The sequence below is a fragment of the Meles meles genome, chromosome 13, assembly GCF_922984935.1.
Source record: "Meles meles chromosome 13, mMelMel3.1 paternal haplotype, whole genome shotgun sequence".
Lineage (NCBI taxonomy): Eukaryota > Metazoa > Chordata > Mammalia > Carnivora > Mustelidae > Meles > Meles meles.
Window position 1 is genome coordinate 41647710 of NC_060078.1, and position 19217 is coordinate 41666926.

The 19217-nt window shown below is 38.3% G+C and overlaps 1 protein-coding gene across 10 annotated transcripts in view; it reads left to right on the top strand.

The window, feature by feature from the left end:
• The window catches only part of NRG3 (neuregulin 3), a 1109100-nt gene that overhangs the window by 971063 nt on the left and 118820 nt on the right, over nucleotides 1-19217 (top strand). For 7 of the 10 annotated variants that reach the window (XM_046026201.1, XM_046026203.1, XM_046026204.1 and 4 more), the window contains exon 4: nucleotides 7957-7983. In XM_046026201.1, coding sequence (XP_045882157.1) covers nucleotides 7957-7983 — 27 coding nt within the window. The remainder of the gene's footprint in view (nucleotides 1-7956; nucleotides 7984-19217) is intronic. The other 3 variants (XM_046026202.1, XM_046026210.1, XM_046026211.1) reach the window with 1 other exon arrangement.

Genomic DNA, 19217 nt, shown 5'->3' on the forward strand with positions numbered 1-19217 from the left:
GTGTGTTCTGAAGGTATATGAATAACATAAGCAGTGGGCAAAGGGGCTGACCCACATAGCATTTCAGTCAATAAATATTTATTGAGCATCTACAAGATGTCAGACTTTGAGAGGCTGCCGTGATAACTCAGCGAGGAAAAGAAGCAACCACCCTTCACCCTGGGATTCTAGATACTCTTCCATCCTAAGAATCTAGGAACCTATAAACATGACCTTTAGGTTTTCACAGAAGTTTATTTTTCTTCAGCTGTTCAATGGGGCTCAGTAGCACTAAAACAGGCTCATTTTTAAATTATGTGAAATAATGTGTGTCGAGGTACACAGTGAGAAGATAAGAGGAGTTGAGAAAGTCAATAAACTACGAGAAGATGCTGGAGGAATTACTGTGAGTCCAGGAACTGGAGCCCATAGTGCATTGAGCTGTGCAAATTTACTGTCATTAATTATATAATCAAAAAAAGCAGTTCCTTTTTTGAATGAAGAATTCTATGCAATTCGAATTCTCATTCAGTTCTCCCATTAGTAATTGTGAACAGGAATCATATTTAAGTCTAAACCTCCAAGTGTTATCTCTAGAAAATTCCACAGGCTACTAAGGCAAGATTCGTCTCTGGGGAGCAGCCGAGGCAGATGGTCCCTCATGACCCCCTGCTGTAATCCTGTTTCAGTATTTCACCCTACGAAGCAGAATGCTCATCTTGAGTTCGCACGGCATCAACCTGCGGCCCCGTCTCCCTGGCTGTCTTTGCTACAAAGGGGTATTGCTATTTAGAGGATGAGTACAGGCTCTGAAATAAAGGTGTCTCTGTTTAACAGGAATCAGCAATAGAGCTTTCGAGAAGAAAAATGAAGAGTCCATGTTTATAACAGGCCCATGGAAAGAACAGGGCTGTGTACTTTTCTGAAAAAGTGGTTTTGCTTCTCCATGATTGATGACCTGTCTGGTGTGAGGCTGGCCACAGTAAAAATGTCAGGGTTTACTCTCAACAGTAGAAAAAGTTGTCAATTCTGATGCGATGGAGGGGAGAGGAGCATTGGGATTATGGAGCTAAAATGGCCACAGGATGTCCTCTGATCCAGGCACAGAACATCTGGTGATTTTGTGTAAAATTGGCCTTAACTTTATTTTGCATGCACAGAGGAAAGACTAGAAAAAGCACCAAAAATTAACAGGATGTACTTTAAGGAGGTAGTAAGAGAGGCGTCAATTTCTTATTCATATGGTGTTTGCTTTCTAAACTCTATTTATGAACATGTGTAAATTTTAAAATCAAATATATAGTGCTGATAAAAACATATATTTAACAAGGTAGCATACTTTATTTAGCAAAGGGAGCATAGTTTGGAATCTGACCTGCAATTCACCTCCTCAGTTGCATTAAGTAGCTGGAAAAAAGGATACTATAAGAATATCCCTCTCCTTTTAGGACAACAGTACCTAGAGAGGGACTGTCCTGCCTCACCCACCAGCCTTGTGCTCACATTCTTGCCTGCTTTCCTCCCTCCCCACTGTAGGAACTCAGGCCTGAAAGATTCAGGTCAGGCTGCTACTCTCCCTCCAGTTATGCATTCTCTTAGTGACTGCCACGTGTCACTTCTCTCTAATGTCACAGTTATATGCTCTGGTAGCCTGCGGTGAACCCTAATCCCCTATCCTTTGGCCCCTGACTCTTTCTGAAATATATCTATATTCTGTAGATCCCAAGTGTTGCTTCCAGGCTGAAGGCCCCCTCAGCAACCACCATCTGGTCTACCCTCAGCCCCCCAGTTGTCCTAACCAGAAACCTTCAAGTCTATCCCAGCCTTTCCTACTTTGTCTATCTTGCCATTATAACTGGAGCATGCATACCGATGTCTCGACATACGGCATTTCTTAACCATATCCATCATCTTACCTAGAAGCAAGCAGAATACATTCACTGTTGAAGCATGAAGCAATTACGTCTTTTTACAGCAATTGTAGAAACTACTAGAAAATGATAAGCCAGGTGTTAGGGGTCAGCAGATATTCAAGACCAGCTTACCATCTTTACAAATCCAATTTAGTCTTCTCAGCTGAGATGGACTACCTCTTCCTAACGTGTCACCAGTGAAAAGTCATTTGACAAGGATCTGGGGGCGGACTCTATGCAGTGACAGGTTTCAGTTCTGCTATCAAAAAAAAAAAAAAAAAAATTTGCAGCTGACATGGTTTATAGTTGAGTGGCTGTTCTCCTGGACACTCACGTGGCATCTATTTCCCAGGGTAGGTGCCATAGTCATTAATTCCACAGAGGGCTTCATGACCCAGTGGTTGTTTACATCCAGGTGGGAAATACTGCCCCCTGATCCACCGCCAGGAGAGTCTCAGCACACATGTGAAGGCCGTTAGACATTCCTGCAGTACAGAAACCTGTTGCACTTTAAGCCAGTATTCTAACTTTTTAAAACCCAGAACAGTATTTTCATGTGGCCTGTTTTCCACATCCCATGGGACAGGGTTTTAAAGCATCACAGATGGGATTGTGCTGTGATAGAATTGCCTTGTTCAGTGCACTTGTAACACAGACGTGACACTGAAACCTACATTCGTGTGCAACTGTCCCAGGGCTGCACTGCAGTGAGTGTCTTATCACTTATCACAATCTGGGTAGCATCTTGTCTCATCTCGCCCTGGGATTGGAAGCAAGTTAAGAATTGTTTTCTCTTTCTCACCCTGTCCACCCTGAGGACATTGTTGGTAACCTCCATCCGTCCATCCACATACAAAAAAAAAAAAAAAAAAAAGAATTGCTCACACACAAGGAACCAGGGACACTTGGGAAACGTGGGCCTTGAATTTCCAGGAGTTTTTGACTTTTACAAATATAAAGTTTGTCCCTCTTGTTACTGGCCTTACCCTCAAATCTCAGTATTTCAGGTCTAGGGGGCGCGTGTGTGCCTCAGGCAGCTGAGTGTCCCACTCTTGATTTTGGCTCAGGTCATGATCTCAGGGTCATGAGGCAGAGCCCTGCGCTGGGTTCTGTGCTCAGCGGGGAGGCTGGTAGGGATTCTCTCTCCCTCTCCTCCTGCCCTCCCCCAACACACATGCTCTCTCTCTCTCTATCTCTCAAATAAATAAATCTTTAAAAAGAAAGGATATACCGGGTCTGCAGCAGGGCTGCTGTCATTTGATAAATCTATTACCAATTATGAGATTGTTTGGTTCAATGTTTGGCACATATTCAGACTCAACTTTTTATATAACCTTGCTGTATGTTCAAGCAAATCACTTCAGTTAGACCAGCCTCATCATGAAGAGATCTCCCTAGTAACCAGTGAAGAAATATTAATGAGTTGCTGGTTTGGTTCCTTGGACTACCTAGCTTGTATTTGGCACTTGATCAATCAAAGAGGGTAAGCGAGTAAATAAGCCTTGTTTCTCCAGTGCCTGAGGATACACGAAAATAATTTGTTCTTTTAAGTGGATTCAATAACTCCTCCCTGAACATTTTATTACCTGCTAGCTTTGTAAAAAATCGCTTTTTCTGCACAGGGAGAGTAAATGCAAACCCTGGATATATAATATGTAAGTGGTGGCAGAGAGTCAAGCTGCTAAGTTTGAATTCCATCTCCTCCACTTACAACAACGCAGTGGAGGGGAGTTCGAGCCCGTCTCAGAGGAACAGGCCTCTGTTCCTCATGTGTAACGCGAGGATACTGACAGTCGGTCAGGCTCTGCAAGGTGATATTTAAAGCAGTTCCTGGCAATAGTAAATGCTCAGTAAATGTTAGCCACTATGATATTGTCAAAGGGGGTGAATATCCCAGAAGAACCACAATTTTTTTACATATAAGAGTTAATCAAACTCAGCCATAAAAGTTAATATCACTCAGCCATAAAAAAATGAATGAGATCTTGTCATTTGCAACAACACGGATGGACCTAGAGGGCATTATGCTCGGTGAAATAAGACAAAGAAAGACAAATACTGTATGATTTCACTTATATGCGGAATTTAAACAAAATGAAACAATTGAACAAACAGAAACAGGCTCATAAATACAGAAAACAAACTTGGTGTTTGCCAGAGGGGAGGGAGCTAGAGGGATGGGTGACACAGGCGAAGGGAGGGAAGCACAGAAAAAAGTGAGGCTGTGAAAAAGATAGGAATTGCACATTCTACTCCATACCATGGGGGAAATCAAACTGGTTTTGCTTGAGCGATGTGCCTCCTATTCCACTCCACTACTGTGTAATTCTTGGCATGTACTTTGTTGACTGATGAATAAATGAAAAATTAATTAATTAATTCTCATCATATCCCTCTTGATGATTTTATGCAGGCCTGAATATCCCCAGGAAAGCTGTTTGCTTTAAGAAATAGCCAGTGAAGGGCACCTGGGTGGCTCAGTCAGTTAAGCATCCCACGCTCGATTTCAGCTCAGGTCATGATCTCAGGGTCCTGAGATCAAGCCCCATGTCAGGCTCCACGCCCCTGCTCTCTCCGTCTCCCTCCTGCCCTCCCTCAACACCTCCCCCCTTTCTCCTTTCTTAAAACAAAACAAAACAAGCAAAAACACAAAGAACTGGTGAAAGGTTATGAGAAATATTATGCTTTATGTTCTGTATATGACTCAGTAGACAAAATTAATTGCTCTTCTGTCACGTTCTTCATGGATTTTCATTGATCCTTTTGTGTAAAACAAAGCCCATTGGTTACTTTAGACCTGTAGTAATGATCATGGTTTTTAGCACTTTACTAAAATGATAGAAGTATGTGTCTGTTGTGTGTGCTACATACATGAGAGAGATTTTAAACAATCTTTTTATTTACATGTTTCAGTTGTGTCAGTTTTCATGAATTTCATTATAAAGATTAAAAATATTTTCTTTAAAAAATTCAAGAATATAAATGCCACCTTGCTTGGTAGTATTTCTGAGAATTACAACTCTAAGAATTAGATGTAATTTTCTGTTATGCTATGAGAAGACCGATATCCTTTCCTTAAGAATTCTGCTTGCCGGGGTGCCTGGGTGGCTCAGTGGGTTAAAGCCTCTGCCTTCGGCTCAGGTCATGATCCCAGCGTCCTGGGATCGAGCCCCGCATCGGGTTCTCTGCTCAGCAGGGAGCCTGCTTCCTCCTCTCTCTCTCTCTGCCTGCCTCTCTGTCTACTTGAAATCTCTGTCTGTCAAATAAATTAAAAAAAAAAAAAAAAAAAGAATTCTGCTTGCCTTTCTGGTGCCTGGGTGGCTCAGTCGGTTAAGCATCTGCCTTCGGCGCAGGTTGTGATCTCAGGGTCCTGAGACCGAGTCCTGCATTAGACTCCCTGCTTAGCAGGGAGCCTGCTTCTCCCTCTCCCTCTCCCTCTGCCTGCTGCTCCTCCTGCTTGTGTTCTCTCTCTCTCTCTCTCTGTGTCAAATAAATAAATAAATAAATTCTTAAAAAAAAAAAAGTATTCTCCTTATGTTTCAGTGTTTAGATAAATTTCAAATTCTGGTTTGTCTCTTCTACTGGTCCTGAATTAATTGTGGCATAAGAACTTCAGATTGCTCTCCAATTTACCAAGCATGCCACTCACTTTTTGGTGTAGTCTCCAGGCTCACAAAGTCTGATTCTCCAGATCCCCCATCACATCTGGAAGTGAAGCAGGCAAGGCTGTGGGAAAGAATGAAGAGTGATGGTTGGTTCTATTTGTTGGCAAAACAAACCACAAACAGCCACTTCTGAGTCACCTCAGCTCCCCTAGAGAATTCTTGTTCAACCAGGCTGAGGGGCTAATGGCTTTCTAACTGCCCAGTCGTACCATGGACATCATGGTGTGTTCCCATATTTCTATATACTATCTTCTGACTTTTTTCCTGCACGTCTGTTCCGATTGTTTGCAAAAGTTTTTTTGTTTTGTTTTGTTTTTTACTCCTAATCTTATTTTTTCTTCCCTTTAGTTTCATGATGGGTAATCTCACTGAAATCCCTGTGTGTAAATACTGCACGTAGCTCTGCTTTCCCTCCAGGGCCCCAAGTGCATACCATCAGGAAACTGCTGATTCGCACAAGAGCCAAACATGGTCTTGCAACTTCTCTACAATCCTGTTCTTTCACATGGCATATTGTTTCTTCCAAGAGCAAGCTTATGGGTCATTGGCCTCTCCTGCTAATGTATGCATTCTGGTCTTCCATGATAGCACTACAAAGAATTAACAGCTCTTTGTGTCTATGGGGTCCCTCTGATTTCTGAATCACTAGAGAGCAAAAATTCTGTCTTTTCATGAAAGTGTGCTTGGTATCTGTCTTAGTATATAGTGAGTAATCAAAAAATACTGTGGAGAGAAACTAATGCATCAACTTAAAAAAAATGTTACCATCTTTTTTTCTATAAAAGACATGTCTCGATTATTTACCTTATAAACGAACTACTTGTGGGCAAGTTTATAAATATAGAAAGTAGATTGGAGGTTACCGGGAGTTGGGGGAGAAGGAAATGAGAAATTATTGCTTTGTGGGTACAGTTTATCTTTGAAGTGATGGAAAAGTTTTGGAAATACAGTGGTGATGGTTGTACAGGATTGTGAATGTAATTAATGCCACTAAATTGTGTATTCAAAATGGTTAAAATGACAAATTTCATGTTGTATATACTTTGCCACTATAAAATTAAAAAATGAATTATTTACAAATAGGAAAGATATTAAAATAGTCAAGATAACTAAATGCATATTTTCTAAAAAGAAAAGCTTCTTTGCTAAATAGAAAACTCAAAAAAGGAAGCCCAGTAATTAGTCTTAGAAACAAATACAATTGTAGCTATACTTGTTTTTCATGTATTCTCATTTAAGAAATATATTACTACATTAAAAACCATCATTAAATAATACAGTGAGGTTAAAAGTGAGGGAGTGAATAACCGAATGATATAAAGAAAGCACCATTTTTTAAAGATTTTATTTATTTACTTGAGAGAGAGCAAGAATGAGCACTAGAGAGAGAGAAAGGAAGAAGAGAGGGAGAGGGAGAAGCAAACTCCCTGCTGAGCAAGGAGCCTGATGTTAGGCTCAATCCCAGGATCCTGGGATCCTGACCTGAGCCAAAGGCAGCCGTTTAACCAAGTGAGTCACTCAGGTGCCCTAAGAAAGCAACATTTAAATAAACCTCTGTGGTTGAATGCCTGAGTATAGCTAGGTCCAGTTTATCACTGTGACCACAGACAGACATTAGCATTAGTGGGTCAAAATGGTCAGCTATCCACATGCACGGGAAACAGATGTGGAAATATCTGTCATGCATTTTTGATAGGAAACACTGCCAAGTTTAACCGTCCTATGACTGATGGGTCAGACAGACTGGATTTGTGCCCTGGATCTGCCTCATAGGAGACGGTGAACCATAGGTTTATCACTGAACCATAGGTTTATCATCTAACAAATAAAGAGGGAAAAAATCCAGTATCATTTCATTTTTGTGAAGGTGAAGAGGGCCTGGTTGAGGTTTCATGCAGAAGTTCTTTACTGGCATATGATTAACATAGAGGTGCAGATTAATTTATATTGAACAAGTAAATATATATAAATATAATATATATAAATACAAATATATAAATATATAAATATAAATATATAAAACATTGTGAGTTCTGAAAATAACTTTGGTACTGGATATTCCTTGTGGGAACTTTTTTTTTTCTTTTTCTTTCCTATTTTTTTTTGTTGTTGTTGTTGTTCTTTTCCTTTTTGCCGAATTTTTACTTAGCTTACTTAGAAATTGATGCAATATTATTTCATCTATAGCTCCAGGCCATTAGGGAATATGAGTCAGTGTTCAGAGCACCCCTAATTGTGGGGAATCTGTAAATTATCTGTCTCAAAAAATGGTTTCTAAAATAAAGACATATTCTTTGGGTTGAAAGGTCAGTCTTAGAAGTATTGAATTCCATGTGGGATTTTTTTCTAATCTTATCTCTTTTTCTGTTTCTCTTCCTCACATGCTGACTTTGGTGTAGCAGACCACTTGGGGATTGAATTCATGGGTAAGACTAAACAATTTGCTCCTTAAATATCTAGAAAAAGCTTAGTTTCATAATGTGTATAGTGTTCTCCTTCCCCATCTGATTATAATCGAAATGTCTCATTATCAGATGCTGTTAGTAGTAAAAAGTGTTTTTGTTGATTTTTTCACTAAGTAATGGCTCAAAATGAAAGACTTAACTACTTATTGGGAAGCCAATTGAATGTTAAGTGCAGCTCTGGAATCATACAAAGGTTGGATTTGGCTTCTAGCTTTGTTTGCTCTGTTTCTCAATTTTCTTATCTGTAAAATAGTTCTTATTTTAGTGCACATGTAAATTGCTTAGCACAATGTCTACAAGAAAGCAAACACTCAATAAATGAAAATAATAGTGATGGCTTAAAAATGTTAGCTTTATTATTTTCTGCTCTAACTTATCCTTTTGCATGATGACTGCTTTGTATACATTTTAGTATCAATCAGTTTGGAGTATGAACCTTATAAACATTTCCCTTTACAAAATTAAATTATTTCTTGTGAAAGTAGTTGCTGTGAATGGTATATTTTTAAAAGCATTAGATGTCTTCCACAGAATTATTATTATATTCAGGAACTATTATTATTGTTATGTTCATAGATAATTACGTTAAGAATTGAACATACTTTTCTGAGTTGATTTTTTAAGTAAAATAAAAAATTTAAAAAAAATAAAAACATTCCATTGGTTTGATATACATCATGGTGCTAAAAAGGAGGGATCTCCTTTTTTTTGACCATTTTGTCAAACTTCAGATTTTTCTCTTATAGAACAGAGATATTAATACTTGATATGTAAATGTGGTTATTGTGATAATGTTTATAAATTTAATTGTATCATTTATCTCTTCACCCATTCATTCAGCAAATAATTATCAAGTGCTTACTATAAGAAAAAATGCAAAGTATTAGAGATAAAAAGGTGTAAAAATGGGCAAAAAAACCTGGTCCAATGACACAGTCTAGTAAGCTTACTGTATACAGTAGGTATACAGTTGAGAGTTTCCTAAGACCTTTTAGGCAAGATGCTACTAGCTTAAACTAGAGTGATTGTGGAAGATATGGGAAAAATGAGAGATATTTAGAGCATGGTGTCAACATAAGTATTTGAGGAGAATTAATTTTGAAGATTAGAAATGGGAAATTATCAAAGATGATGCAAGGTTCATAGTTTGCCTATTTAAAGTAAAGTTGGGCCCATTTACTGAAAAAGAACACGGGAAGAAGAACAGATTTATGGGAAACGTCTTACTAGATTAGGTTTGGAAATGTTGAGTTCTGGGTACCTGTGATATATTGAGAGAAGATGTCAAGTTCGTAGTGTACTGCTGGAAGTTTTTAGGGTTGATTAGAGCTCAGTGATTCATATTTATACTGGAATTGATCTTCCCTGTTGTGTGGTATTTTTCATTAGGGTTCTATTATTTGGGTATTATATCACAGAAAAAGCAGACAGCTCAACTCCTGCAGGCTTGGAGTTTTGGTAGAATAGATGAGATGAAGAATCATAAGGGCAATGAAATTAAGGATAACATTCTAATGAAGCATCATGGAATGAAAGGTAGATGCGGAAGGAAGTGACAAAAGGCTAGCTACCTGAATGTAATCAATGACAGCACTTGAGCATGTTGTTGGCATGTAGAGGAGACTATAGTCATATGGGCCAGGAATTACAGAAAATTATGGGCAGGGTCATTTAGAAGAGTATAAATCGTGAGAAGGATATGTGGCTTGTACTATCCTCATTTACCAGTGATGGTGGGGATTAGCAACGTGGAAGTCTGGGCATCAACAGTCACTTTGTGGGTAGTGGGTACTGGGTCTAGTGGATACAGAAATTTGTCCCCACTGGATTGTGGTGATTGCAGGCTTTGAGAAAAGAGATTCAAAAAGTTATATAATAGAATGACTGCATATATAGGGAACACCAAAAAGCTGGTAGGTGGGTCTGGGCTAGCTTCAGACTTCACAAGTGGTATGGCCATGGTTAGGTAAGCAAAAAATTACTGTATTGATGTTGATTATAACTGTTAAAAAAAAATGGACCCATCACCATCCTATTGGGCTTTTTCCTAAGGACCTCCAGTAACATAGTTACCTTATGGTGACAATTTGCTATGGAACCAAAGTATGTGTTTAAAAAATCTGTGTTAAAACATTTACAAGACTTCAGTTACTGGTAGGTGAAAAATAATAGATAATTGTGTAGTTCATCTATATGAATCTCAAGACTAAGGTTATAGTGAGTCTTAAAAAACTTGGTGTCAAATTGTAGCTATAAAGCCTTATATGAATGAGTTCTCAATGTATGAATATTTGACTCTGGCAGTAGAGATTGCCTTGTACAGAAGGGGTTGGGCAAGAAGTCAGAAAGGAATATGTAGCATGTGTATAGATAATGACAACTAATAAAGTCTTGTTTGGAATGGTGAATAGGTTAGTGAATGAACTGTTTCCACTGGCCTTTCTAGTTCCTGTTAGTGTTCACCCCATCCATATTCTAACTGAATATGTAAAATTCTGTTTGTTGCTTTGGGAACATATAATTTTATATAACAAAATATTAACTTGTGATTTTAGAGTCCATATGAGTAAAATTCCTTCAGTGAAGGAATTTCACCGAAGTTTACTACCTTACATCCCAATAATATGACCTCTGTAGCATAAATACAGCTGGGAAGCAGAAATGTAGGCATAGTCTCTATAAACTTAGTCACAACGGTATGTTGGAGTACCTAAAATGATCAGTGTCAGTTCTGTTTTAATAAACTCTAGAATAGCTTTCTTCTCAACTTTGATCATTTTTACTTTGGGCAATGTTAATTTCATCTTTCCTTCAGTTGGAACTCACATCACCAAGTGATGATATGAAGCACACAGCTCTTTCCCCCATGTCTTTGTATTCTCAATGGCCAAATCTATGTTATTGATCAGACACAAAAGCTGAACACTTTATACAGTTTAATAAATTCCTATTTAAAGCAGGAATGCAAAATCATATGACTCAATAAGAGTCCAGCTATTATTTAATCAATGTACACTTCTCACACTTACTGTATGCCAGATGTATAAGATACTAAAGATGTAGATATATAAGCCACATCCTTTAATGCCCAAAGGCTCTGAAACTAAAAGAAAGCTACACATAACTGAGGTAATTAACAAATGCTATCAAGATGTAGGCAAGGTACAATGAAGGTACAATGAAGGTACAGTGAAGGAAAAAAACCAAAGGTACAATGAAGGAAAAAAACCAAAATTTTAAAAAAGCATCTAAAGGTGTTTTGGGAAATTCAGAGACAGCTTCCTGGGGTAGGAGACATGTAAACTGAGTACCAGCCAAAGTGGATAAACTGTGTTGAGTGATGCCATAGTCCAAATCTGTCCCAGCTCTGTATTATTTCCACATTAGAGTGGAACTTGCTATTTTAGTCTCCCTATCTGGGTCCATAAGATCCCTAGAGTCACTACTTTAGGACCAAAGAAAGCATATCAAGTTCAGTAAAAACACTTAACCAAAAAGCTTTTCTGAGTTGATTTATTAATTTTAAGGAATAATTATCATGTAAGCCATGCTAAACCTAATGTCCGTAAAACTATCAGCATTCAAAAGGACTTTTGCTTAATTCTATTCATGAATTTTTCTTAATGATGTTTCTGGGACCAGTACAATGGACATACCAACAACAAATACTGCCCTGGAATACAGTATCAGTTTACAAAAATAAAGTTAACTGATATAAATAGGTCAGGAATTTGAAGATATGTGAAAACACAAAATTGTGTTTGTAAAAAAAGTGTAAAGTCAGAGTTTATACTAAGTCGGCATTCAAAAAAATATTTCTTGAATTAATGACTTAATCTACTCATCATGCATGCATGAGGGAAAATGGAGGTTTTTAAGGTCAGATGTTCACAGTTTTCCACACAGGGTGAAAAGATCAGGAGATGGAGTAGACACTTCCCCGTAAGCACACTCATTGAGAAATCTTCCCAAAGGTCCAGAGGAGACAGATGGCCAAAGGGCATGTCAGACTGGTCAAAGTTTGGAAGGCGCATTGATCATGAAGAGGGATTTCTCATCTGAGAACTATCTCACTATAGTGTCAGGTGCTCAATCAGGAAGTGTGTCTCATTATATCCATTTGAGCTCTTTGTTATGCAGCTATTTCTTTGACAATGCCCTGATGCATTGGATGCTGTAGGCATCAAAGATGTTTGTATAAAAGCAGGTGCAATGCCACTTGCAAACATATTAGCCAACCACAGGGAGAGCTGAAGATTGTGTGAGAGATCTTTCATGCAATTTTTTTTCACTCTCATATGGAAAAATAAAAGGAACTCTGTCAGTTGAATGTCTTGTTTGTGATTTGACATTGTTTTAAGGACAGCATGATATATTATGCAGATTTTGATTGAGTAAACCCTAGCATAATTTTTTTAATCAAAAGGTTTATAGAACTTGGGAAAAGGAGATTCTTAACTAAAATCTGAAAAAGTCATTCTGGAATAATCTCTGTATTTTCAAGTTAAAAAAAAGGCAAAAAGAATGAGATTCTGAGCTTGCTGTAAGGAAAGTCTTAGAAATGTGTTATATTCAAACTCCGTGGTCTAAAATATGTGTATAGTTTTAGAATTGATAAGTTCATTATTTCAAACTTCACAATATATTAAGCATCTCTTCATTCTGTCATGTAAAATAATTGCTTTGGTATATTTCAGTAAAAACTGAAGATAATCTTCTGAGAAGTGTCTAGTTTCTAATTCTGTCTGGATGATATGAAGTGGGGATATTTTCCTTAAAATTATAATGCTTATTATGAGTGATTTGGTGTGTACTTCTTTAAATCTAAAAGGCTGGTATGTCAGTCAAATGAATTCATGTATAAGCCCAAAGTTGTGAATTGGCATCAGAGATGAAGAAGTGACGATTCTCTTTCTCTGTGCTGAAATTTCCGACTTATGCAGAACAAAACTGTTTTCATTCATTTGAGTATATCATTTTTTTTAATCAAACAGAATGGTAACTTATGGATTAATGTGCCTGTATATTTGTTTGCAGAGGGGGTGCAATCAAGAATGTTTGTTTACTTTTTTATATGCCCTTTGCAATATTAAACTACATGAGAAATTAGATGTGGCAGAGTAATAAGTTAACATTATTTAATACTTGACATGGGCCTCAAAATTTAGATCATCTCATTTCACTTTAAAAAGTAAAAAACAATGAATGAGATAGGAAGTCTATATATCCTTATGTTGTAAATGACAAAACTGAGGTCTCTTTAGCTGAAATATCTCATATAAAAGCAAGGAAATGACAAATACAGGGTTTGAACCTAAATCCACCTTCTTTTAGAGCTCTTGAATTCTGCCAGTACCTTACTGTTGGGCATATCCCCCATAAGGGCTTCGTGATCACCCTGGCAATGTTTCAAGTGGCTATGAAGTTAATCCTAAGGGTTGAAGGTAATGTTTTTCCAAGTACCATGAGGTTATAAGAATTTGGGTGATAACCCACATTATCCAAGCTATGAGAAAATGAAAATTGAACCAGATGCCCATCATTAGCTTTACTTTCAAAATTATAACTGCCAGGTGCACAAAAATGTTCATCTTGGCTGGTTGTCATACTCTCCTGTAGGAAAGCTACAGAAATTTGTTGTATTTGAAGGTTTCTTGGTAATTAGAGACTGTGTTGAGTGACATTAGTCACTCAGTGGTCAAACTGTTGAATGCCACTGGGGTATAAAGGCATTACACATCCAGCTTTTCTGATAGGAGACATTTGCCAAATGGAATAGTGAGTAGAGTCATCTCTCCAATGACTTCCCCCAAGATTCTGCTTAAGAAACATTTATACAATCTTATTTCTTAAGATATTTTTCTCTTTAACAATAGGGTCACTCCCTCTCTTTACAGGATGATTTTTATTTTTTTTTTAAACATAGGTCTTAGTACAATTGATAAATAGTTCAGCTCCTAGTCATTAACCCCTTCAAGTATTTTTATTTTTTCTCTTTTTTTTTTGCTTCCTTTTTCTTTCTTTCTCTCTTCCTTTTTTTTTTCCTCTTTCTCTCTTTCTTTTTGAATGAAGAGATACCTCAATTTGCTTTGATCTTAAGTTTGCCTCACTGCGTATGCTAGGATAATATTTTGGTATTATAACATTTTGATAATATAATATATATAATGATTAATCTGACACTAGTCATTAGCTTGTATTTGTACCGCCAGTGGTTAGAAGTAAAAGAGAAGCAGTCATGACTGTAAGTGAAATAAATTAAAATCTGACAGAATGTTCAGGTCAGAATAAAAACTTGCAGTGGTCTTCTCTGAGGAATGGCTATTATTATGCCTGGGTTTTCTCGTCTGAGAGACCACCAAGGAGCCAAGCACCAACGCAATCACACGAGGGTTTATTTGACAAGTTTAAGCTTGGGCCCGAGTATACCGGACACAGCGGAGTAGGGACTTGGACCCGGAACCAGATTACAGTCAGAGTTTTTTTTTTTTTTTTTTTTTTAAAGATTTTATTTATTTATTTGACAGAGAGAGAGATCACAAGTAGGCAGAGAGGCAGGCAGAGAGAGAGGAGGAAGCAGGCTCCCTGCAGAGCAGAGAGCCCAATGCGGGGCTCGATCCGAGGACCCTGAGATCATGACCTGAGCCGAAGGCAGTGGCTTAATCCACTGAGCCACCCAGGCGCCCCACAGTCAGAGTTTTTAAAGGCAGAGTAGGGGTGGACTCAGCGGTGGGTGAAGACAAAGGGGGTTATGGATGATGGAAGTCTCTAAGGAATATTGGAAGCAAGGTCTCCAGGACCTTAAGGGGCTAGCTGTTGTCTGGGGAAAGGGTTATTCATTACCAATAATAAAAATCTTCTTGTAAGACCCTTTAGATGTTTATCAGTGGGTCATATGCTTGGGAATGATCGCTGACACTATCTTGGAGGTTTAGAGATAAAGTTTCACATTTCTCCTATCAAGTCCTTGTTAGTGAGATTTAGGTTAGGAGAAATTTAACTTTATTTAGGGCTTGAGGAACTGAGTTATTTGCCTCTGGAAATTGTGCTATTGTTAAGATAGCTTCTTTGTTGCAAATCTCTAGGACATTGGTAAACTGAGGGAGACTCCTGTCTTGCAGGATTGTGATCTCTGCAAATTAACTATTTGCTTTTCCCCCAGGGCAGCCAGGGGTGGCTGAGGAATGTCACACATACTACCTAGGGGAGGGGAGTGAGTTGAGAGGGGGTGCAAGGGGCCAGCTTATGCTTTGCCAAGATGGCTGTACTTATGTCAGGGTTAGACTCGAGGTGGGTACAGCCTTGTTTTTCTTGGCCTCCACAGCTATAACTAAGAGATATACTGGAAAATATGCAGAGATAGTAATATGATTTCTACAAAAGAGAAAGTGGACATTTCTGTAAATACTTCTGTAGATCAGATTCTAGAATTGGCTAATTAAATTTTATTTACAGACACTGAGAAAAGTATTTGTTGTAAACAATTTAGAAATACAGTGCTTTTCACTGAAAGCTGGCATAGGACGACTACATTTTTGTCAGGTTAATATAATTTTTCATAAAGCTGCTGAATGACTAAGTTAGGAGTTTCATGTAGACTACAGCAAAAGCTGGATAGATTTCCGTGAACTTCTTCTATAATATGATGAAGAATAGATTATAGCAATTTAGTGATAGGAAATTTGGAGCTAATGAAGTGCTATGCATAGGATCAAGATCAGCCATGACTGGATCTTCCAGTTGCTTCTAAGGCAATATTTTTTGTTAATGGGATAAATAAAACCATAGCTTAAACACTTAAAATTTTTTTGAACTTTTATAAGCAGTAACTGCTATTTTCTTGGATTGAGAGAATTAAGATGTAACAGAAAGGACCGGAATTTTGAATTGTCAAATTAGACTCAACAGAATGGGAGATCTTAACCAGTATAAAGTAGATTGCATATAGATGCCAATTAATCTAAAATGTGCTTAAGTTCATAGGAGGTTCCAAAGATCTTAGGAAGTGTGCTAGAAAAAAACAGCAACAAAGGTGTTCAGATTGTCACTGCAAAGTAATTCCCAATGAGGTTAGGAAACAAAAGGGAGGGTGCCTGGGTGGTTCAGGGCGTTAAGCCTTGGCCTTGGGCTCAGGTCATGATCCGAGGATATACTGCCTCATCAGCCAGGAATCTGCTTCACCCCTCCCTCTTCTTCTCTGGCACTTCGTGCTTTTTCTCTCTCTCTCTCTAATAAATAAATAAAATCTTAAAAACAAGACAAAACAAACAAACAAACAAAAACAAATGCCCTGTAATATTCAGTTCTCCATGACAAATGCTTCAGAATTCAGATGAAGTTTTGCATTGAAGAGATTAAAAAAAAAAAGAAAAAGAAAAATGATGGATAGAATATTTAAAGATGCAGCAAAGTGAAGGTAATACTGGTTCTCCTCAATCAACTGTTCAGTCAGAATGTGTGGAGCCCCTTTGGGAGCTCACCCTTGCCATGCCAGAGTCACAACCAGACAGATAAGACAGATTCTCAAGAAGCTCACACTTCAGTGTGGGGAACAGACTTGTAAACCAATTATTGCCATTTAGTGCCAAAAAAGGACTTTAATTAGGGGTTTTTGGTCTTTTTTGTTTTACAAATGTCAAGCCCTGGATTCCTAAACAGTTGCAGGATGCTAACATGTGTGCCCTACTCACACACATACATAGGGTGTGAGTTCACATCCATGTGGGAAGTACTATGTTCTATACTTCCGATGCATGGTTTTACAAAGCCTTCAGTATAATTCTACCCATCCATAAGTCTTGAAGAGAAGTCTAGAGTAGGCAATATTTTGTGAATGTTTTTCCAGAGAAGCCTATTTCATAGAACTAGGATTTCAGAAAAATACTCTCATAAATTCTGGGAGAAAGAGCACAGAGGAAGGAGCACCCACATCTCCTTAGAACAGTTGCAGGCATCTTTATGTGGAAGAATAAAGCACAGTCCCCCATTTGGGGGATGGCAGCAGGAAATGTGAGGAAAGAGGACAAGGAAGAACACAGGTAATTAAGAGGTGAATGAGGACAGGGGTTTTCAAAATGGTGAGGAGTCTCTACCTACTGGAAATACACAATACACCTGAAAGGGAGTGTGGTCGGTAAGGTGGCTGGTTTATTAGGTTAGAGCAAATTATGATGACTGCATCCGCCCTTGGAAAGATGTATGATTTTATCTTGTCGTGAAAGAAAGCCTTCAGAGGTTTCCAGCAGGGAATGATCAGATTAGCTTAAGGTGGCAGTAGCAATCTGCAGAACTTGCCTGGAGGCATCTTGTGTGAAACCCCAGCTAATGGGCCAAGCTCAAAGTTTACTCCAAATATTCACCAAATGCTTACTCTTTGAATAACACTGTGGGCATTATAAAGACAAATTTCCATTTAGTCTGTCAGCACAGGGAAAGAGGTGAGGGCAGAACACCTCGGGAGGCTGTGGGGATGAGGATCAATTAGCAGAACCAGGGACACAGTGAACTCTGGATCTTTGAGCAGAGGGTAGAATTTCTGTGGGCAGAGGAAGAAATAGGACCAGGATGAGATGACTTGGGGGAGGAAATATTGGTTATTAGCATAGGCAATTTGCATTATAAATTTAATTTAAATTACATACAAGTTTTTATTTAAAATGAAATTCAGATCATGTCGTTCCCCAGTGTAAAACTATCTCATGGATTTAGAATTAAATACAGGTACCATATGTTACAGTGCCAAGTCCTCCGTGATCTGGTACTGCCTAGCTCTCAGACTTCACTTCCTACCACTCTCATTCCAACTCACCGCTTCTGCCATCAGCCTTCTCCTTGTCCCTCTGTCTACCTCAGGGCCTTTGCACAGGTTGTTCCTCCAGTACTAGCTATACTATTTATCTGCACATGCTTCTTCCTCATCAAAAAGCTCTCAGTTCAAATAGACTTCCTAAGAGACTTTCCTTTGCCATCCTATTATATGTATTTCCCTTCTCATTCATATTAGCTTCTATTTCTTCCATAACCTTTATTACTATCTTGTTTATTTGTCTACTTTTTATTATGAGTCTCCCTACTGGAAAATAAGCTCTGTGAGAACTTACTCATTGTTGCAACTCTAGTCCAGTGCTTAGCATTATTACAAGAACCCACTGAATATTTATTGAATTAATTTTAAATTGAATATAAATGGTGTATGGTTTCCTTAACTCTTAATTTAATTAAATGATTGAAAAAAATCTACAAGCAAAATATCAGTGAAACCCAAGGCCCTATGGTTTAGTTCTAGATAACTCTCAGTCGGTCACCAATATTCTTTCTGGAGATTGCCCCTGTTGAAACAGTGAGTGGCAGCTGAGGACTTCTCAGAAGTGTAGCTTTCAGCCCACTCAGGTATTGTGCACAGCCCTCAAAGTGGGCCAATAATCATAGAGGACACTGACTGACCAGGTAAGTACTTACAAAATAGTTCATGAATTATTGTTCTCACTCTAAGTCCATGTTTTCTGTTAGTGTCGTAGTGGCAGTTTGAGATACTGAGAATAATGGAAGATTCTCAGGTGGGCAGAATAGCGTAATTCAAGTGCTCTCGGCTTTAGCTTTCATCCTAGGCACTAGGTACTTGTTGCAAATGTCCATTCCTGTTCTTAGCCTCAGACAAGGCTAAGATTAGGTAGTTATGGGATGGATCAGATTCCTAGCATTTAGCATGATTCTGATGTAGGAGGTCTCTGCCCACGTGGTGAGAAACTTTGACCTAAAGGGACAGAAAGACTTGGTTTAATTCTGGCTCCACCATTTAGTGCATGTATGACTTGGGATAAGGGATTTATCATCTCTAATTCTGGAGTTACCAGTCTGTGTAAGAGCGATGATGGCATTACCAGTTTCATTGGGTTGTTGTGCAGATCTCAACCCATGAAGCATATAAAGTGCTTAGCACAAATCCTGGTGCTTATTAAGTGCTAATCAGAATGAGCTCTTTCTAACTCCTGCTCCTCCTGGGAGCAGCTTGACTGATGAGGATTTCTGACCCATATGCTCTCTGAGGTTTGCCTTTAGGTTGTCTATATCACTCTGATTCCTCTGGAAAAAGGAAATTGAACATCAATGTTCTCTTCTTTACAATGTGCTAATTTTTATGCCTTAGAAAGTAGGGACTCTGGAGTTATCTTAGAGAATAGGAACCCTTTTCCATG